Source organism: Brachyistius frenatus, unplaced genomic scaffold (genome assembly GCF_029030835.1).
Source record: "Brachyistius frenatus isolate BFR_SWC_R1_liver_20210118 unplaced genomic scaffold, ASM2903083v1 Contig_491, whole genome shotgun sequence".
Classification (NCBI taxonomy): Eukaryota; Metazoa; Chordata; class Actinopteri; family Embiotocidae; genus Brachyistius; species Brachyistius frenatus.
In genome coordinates this window covers 66,501-72,500 of record NW_027211090.1, presented here as the reverse complement: position 1 = coordinate 72,500, position 6,000 = coordinate 66,501, and the positions used below count along the sequence as shown (strand labels likewise).

Below are 6,000 nucleotides of genomic sequence, written 5' to 3'. Positions count from 1 at the left end.
ATGTGATCATTTATCCAACTACAGCAACTTATCGTCCCCAAATAAAAGTCTTCTCGTTGCTACATGTTGTCATATTTGGTGTATGCTACTTTATTGAGAGGAGAGTTGACATTCTACTGTCCTGTATATGTAGTTTGGGAAATGCATCGTAAACACAGAGATGAGACGATGGCAAATATCCTGCTGTGAGACTGTGAAATGGAAAAGTCGCTGTAATAAAACACTTGACATGCCAGAAAAGATTTTTGGGGACTTTAGTAAACAGACTGAACTTTTACTAACAGTCAAATATAATTACCCCGACAGCTGAGATGGAGTTCAGTACTCGGCTTCAACCTGAGGACAGACGCTGTGTGACAAAATGAAACTGTAGCTTATAAAGTGTGACAGCTCACCTGTCTGAAGGGAAGAAAAGTAGGCTGCACATTGTCATCTGCTGTTGATCAAATCCTGTCTCTGTGTCGGGGATCATTTATGATTTATAAGTAATTAATGAAGGTAAAGCTGAGGAGAGTTGATCCTGCTGCTGTTTGGTGCTGCAGGTATTTCATAAACTCTGAGGAAAGACTCCAATAAACAGCTGGAAGCAACAAACAAAACTTCAGCTCCTGTTAACGTCTTGTTAAAATCTGCCATCATCCGTTATTGGTGAGTCTCATTAATGGAACGTGTGACAGACTCCGTGTTCACCGCTATAAAGTTGTATTTTTATGGACTTTTCAGATCGTGATAAATGTGAAATTGTAGAGATAACTGAATGAGGCAAAACTCAACATACCGGAAAGGTGTTGTGTGATTTTGGATGTCTGTGTGCCTGCTGCATCAACTAAAGGCACGTGTATTTAGACTTTTGCGCTCTCTGTAGGTTCATGTCAGTGGCGATATATTGGTGGTGAAATGTGGATAAAGCCTGATGTTCGGATTTTGGCCTGTGTGTAGAAAAACAAACAAACTGTTTCACATTCATAACTTTGAAGGTATCTCATCGCCTGTCTCAGTCCAACTGCCGCTCATAGCTTTAGTCTTCGCTGTGATTGTGGTCTGGAAACCCTGTTCACATTAAGAGCAGACCAATCAGCGACCATTGGTGGTGTCTACGCGTGATGATTTAAGTAGTTCCAACAGGTGGTTGAGTTGCTGCACACAACATACAATATATGGTGGTCAATGGCAATTTGGTTGAAGGTTGCTCCAATGGTCTCAAAATTTAGATCCACACCCATAGAGGCCAAAACACAACCCGACTTCCTCTCCTCACCTCCTACAGTCACAATCTTACAATCTGCAGGTAACAACATTTTATGACTGGCTTGGTGCAAATCTTTTTCTTGTACCGTGACCTTATCCCTGACACCCCATACATATATACACATAAATATTAGAATTTCCCATTATGCCTTTTTCCGCTGTAACTTTAGAGAATAAAACAACCAAACTAAATAGGTTTAACTTAGAAAAAATAGTATTTTAAGAAAAACATACAAGATAGGCTACATAAGATAGCATATGACTGAAAACAATCAGTGCAGAAGGTGGGAGGGTGGCATACTTACCACAATCAGATCACTGAATGCCTTTGAAGACATATGAAATTCTTAGAGTGAAGACTAATTATTATCCAGTGTTACGGATACATTGTGCTGTATGTAGGTTTCACGTGTTGCTGTGTGACGCCCCATGTCGATGCTTTGGGTGGAACTTGACGTGCATCACGTCGCGCTGTGGCGACTGTTTTTAGCTTTAGGATGCAACGGCAGGGAACAACCCCCAATAGAGCGTGGTCATCCAAATCCAGAGGAAAAAACATTTTTACAAATTAAAGATTACCACCAGACACAAGTCAAACTACTGCTATTAGTCCTCAGATACGATCCTTAAACACCAGTTTTATAACTGTATCAGTTTTATTGTTGAATACGTAAACAAAAACAAAACAACAATATAATAGAGGTTTGTCATCAAAGTGCTTCTAAAACTAAGTTGACCTGTCACGAGCAATATGGAAAAAAAAGTGGCCCACAATCTTGATGATTGATCAACCTCAACCCCCCGACTGCCTCTCACCTCCAGCTTATCTCACACAGTACAGACTGTCTGGACAGTTGTGCCTTCTTTGTGCACAATACTTGAGAAGAGCAGCCATTACCAAAGCTTATATGAGTGTCCTGCCATGATAAGGTCATCTGTCTTTCAAAGCTGTAGCTTTATCTCCCATTGATCCAGGCAGCTTGGTAAAGCTGTGATAAAGGATCTGAACGGCTCCCTTCCTTGTTACGAAAGAGACTCTATATCTCATCTACAGTCAATCTGCAGCTATAAGTCCCAAGGCGAGTTCTCTACAACACAATTTTCCACTGCTAAAGGAGTTATGCAGGCGATGTTATTAAAACAGTATAGACTTTATATAGAGTATATATAGACTTTGCTTTAAATCTCAGTATATTGACAAAAAAGGAATGAAAAACAGTCTGTATCCTACTTCATGAAAGCAATGTAAAGTTTAATCTTCTAAATCTTGCAATCTAACTTCAACTTTCGCCTTTACTCACGCAGTCCTACAAAGAAAATGGATCACAAAGGCAGTCTTCATCTTGTATATCATACTGAACCATTGACTCAATTCTGAGTATTATCAATAAATGCCGCTGACAGAATGAAATGAGATGTTTCCTGCCATGTAGAACGATGGATAACATGTCTGTTAGTGTTCAACACAAATGGACAGATAGCCATCTTTAAAAGCCAGTCAGGATGAATTTAGCGAAAGTGAGAGTTTTGACACTGACCACAATGAGGAAACTAAAGATGTCATTCTTCATGAATAATAGCTTCATTTGGAGACATAATTAATGATGCTTCTTCACTAATCGAAGAATATTGTATTCAATGTGTTTCTGAACAAATTCATAAAGTTCGAAGACGCATTTATTTCTGAAGTTCTGCTCCATTAACACAATCTAAAATACAGTTTTTAGCACAGGCACAAATTAATGGACATAAAAATTCAGTATGTTCTTATTGTCTTCTCAAACACAATGAAAAATAGAAGAAAACCGGAATAGAGTGAGAAGAAAATGACGTAGCAGGCGGTGGTTGCTGAAACAACAGCAGTGATTAGCGATGTCTTATTCTTTCCACAGAAAGACAACCAGCAGGCTTTGTGCATATTAATCATCCTTGTGTTTTTTTTCCCTCCTTCCTCCTCTCCCCCTTCAACACTCCTCCACTCCTTTCTCCGCCTCACTCCTCTCATCTTCTAAGACTGTAATCACTGAGCTTAGGCTTCACTGTCACTCCTCAATGCCAGTGTGAATGTGTGTGCGTGTGTTTTACAAGTCTATTTGCATGGCTGCATTTACCGTGTGTACAGTATGTGTGCATTTGTTGGTTTTTCAGCTCATGCGTCTTGTACATGTCTGTGGGTGAACAGATCCATATCCATGTTTGTGCTCCGTGCTGTGCTAGAGTCGGTGTGCACATACATGGTGGTCCACCCCCCGGTGTGTGTGTGTGTGTGTGTGTGTGTGTGTGTGTGTGTGTGTGTGTGTGTGTGTGTGTGTGTGTGTGTGTGTGTGTGTGTGTGTGTGTGTGTGTGTGTGTGTGTGTGTGTGTGTGTGTGTGTGTGTGTGTGCGCGTGTGATTGTATGTGGACGGACACGTGCAGACACATGTATATACATATATAACTTACATACGTCCATAATATAGTGCTTAAGACACTAACTTAGCAGGCTTGTAGTTTGAATCTTGACTCGTGTTTGAATTTGTCACACAAAAGCATTTTTTGCAAAACTTTGCTTACAAAATAAGAAATCTGTGTTGGTGACAATTTTTTATTTACAAAAAACTCTTCAGGACACCTTGAAAGCTAATCTATGACATTTTTGGTCATTGTGAGGGCCAAGATCAAGTTTCTTTCTTTCTTTCTTTACTTCTTTCTTTCTCTGTTTTATTTCTTTTCTCTTTTTCTTTGTCGTGTCTTACTAAAATTGGATCGGCTTTATGTTTGCGGTTTATTTCTTTTGCTGGTTATTAAAATGGCATCTCGATGGCATGACCACTGAAAGAAGAAACATTTGCACTGGCTTTTGTATTGTACATTAATTTCATGATTTCAACCCCCATTTTAACATCCAAACCTCATTTCAATAGATTCATCTCGCTGATTGTGTTATCTTTAATTTATTAATTGTATTGATTATTGTTAATAATAATCTTGATGGATCCACACACTTGCTTCACTCGTCAATGTGTTTCTGTCAAATTTCGGACAGTATGTCTTTATCAGACTTTGTGAATTGCACAATATTTCCCCTTTGTCTTATTGTCCCAGATGAGTTGTTACAATATCAGGTCAAAATGAGATCATGTACTTACAATCAGACATTAAGAATAACTTTCCATCATCTCTCTCTCTCTCAGATCACCAGAAGCTGGAGCGAGAGGCTCGGATTTGTCGCCTGTTGAAACACCCCAACATTGGTGAGGACATGTCTTTCTATTTTTGCTCTTCTTACCACAAATCCCAGTAAATATAACGTCTAACACAACCAGACATGTTTATTGCTGCTTGTTAGAAAGTCAAGACCAGTTTTGATTTTTCACAACATTCATTTATTACTTTTTGTCACCAAATAAATCACATTTTTTCAAGACACAGAAGTCAACCAATTAGGCTACTGATAATCTGTATACTTGTAAAAATGTAGTACAGAAATTCACAATTGTGTTATCCATCTATTTATGTTGATTAAAAAGGAGGAGATACTGTATTATCACTACACATGATGTAACACTCAATTATTATGACTCCCTGTGGTTTCTACCCCACATACAATCTCACTCTCTTTATCTCTCTTTTTTCCCTTTCTTTAATCGCCTACTTAAGATGCAGCAGTGATGCGCTGCAGTTTGAAAAAAACATCAAATAGTTTATAGGTTCTGACTTTAATCTGAGACGAGGAATTATTAATAAAACACAATCAAATGATAAATACAGTGAAAAACTGACATTTATCTCTCAATCTCTATGTTTCTCTTTCAGTTCGTCTTCATGACAGTATATCAGAGGAAGGCTTCCACTACCTCCTGTTTGACTTGTAAGTCCTCTCCTCTCCTCTCCTCTCCTCTCCTCTCCTCTCCTCTCCTCTCCTCTCCTCTCCTCTCCTCTCCTCTCCTCTCCTCTCCTCTCCTCTCCTCTCCTCTCCTCTCCTCATCCTCTCCTCTGCCCCTCATCTTCCTCCTCCCCCTCGATTCCCAACCCTTCCATACATCTACAATTGCATAACTCTCTCCTATATTTGCCCCACCACTACCACCACCACCACCCACGTCCTCCACATCTATCTCCCAGCCATTCCCTCTAGTTTCCATGGTAACGGTGTGGGAAGGGGGAGGAAGGGAGGATTGGGGAAAGGGGGGGTGCCACAAGGAACAAGAAATTAAGAAGAAATCCTTGTTTTATAGCCTTTACACCCTTTCCCCTTCCCCTCTCCCCCACCACCATTCAATCCAAGCATCCCTGCTTTAGTAAATGTGTGTGTGTGTGTGTGTGTGTGTGTGTGTGTGTGTGTGTGTGTGTGTGTGTGTGTGTGTGTGTGTGTGTGTGTGTGTGTGTGTGTGTGTGTGTGTGTGTGTGTGTGTGTGTGTGTGTGTGTGTGTGTGTGTGTGTGTACGCAGGGTGACCGGAGGTGAACTGTTTGAGGACATCGTAGCCAGAGAGTATTACAGCGAGGCCGACGCCAGGTAGGAGCGCAGGATACCCTCCTCTAACTGTGAAAGGGCTTCTCCTTGTCCTTAAAGCTTTTATTCACTGTTGTCTTCTCATGTCTGTTGTTTTGTAGTTGTATGTATCTTTCCTTTTCTTTTGTGACTCCCCTTTCTACTCTTCTTCTCACTTTCCTCTGCTCTTCCTTTAACTTTTTGTTCTGCATTGTATTTTCTTGGTTCCCTATTTTCTGCTCTTCACATCTCTTCCTCACATCTTTTCCAAATATATTC

The 6,000-nt window shown here is 40.2% G+C and overlaps 1 protein-coding gene across 17 annotated transcripts in view; it reads left to right on the top strand.

Moving 5' to 3' along the window:
- camk2b1 (calcium/calmodulin-dependent protein kinase (CaM kinase) II beta 1) overlaps positions 1-6,000 on the top strand; it is a 76,758-nt gene that overhangs the window by 12,187 nt on the left and 58,571 nt on the right. For all 17 annotated transcript variants that reach the window (XM_069687797.1, XM_069687804.1, XM_069687798.1 and 14 more), the window contains exons 3-5: positions 4,423-4,482; positions 5,045-5,099; positions 5,680-5,745. In XM_069687797.1, coding sequence (XP_069543898.1) covers positions 4,423-4,482; positions 5,045-5,099; positions 5,680-5,745 — 181 coding nt within the window. The remainder of the gene's footprint in view (positions 1-4,422; positions 4,483-5,044; positions 5,100-5,679; positions 5,746-6,000) is intronic.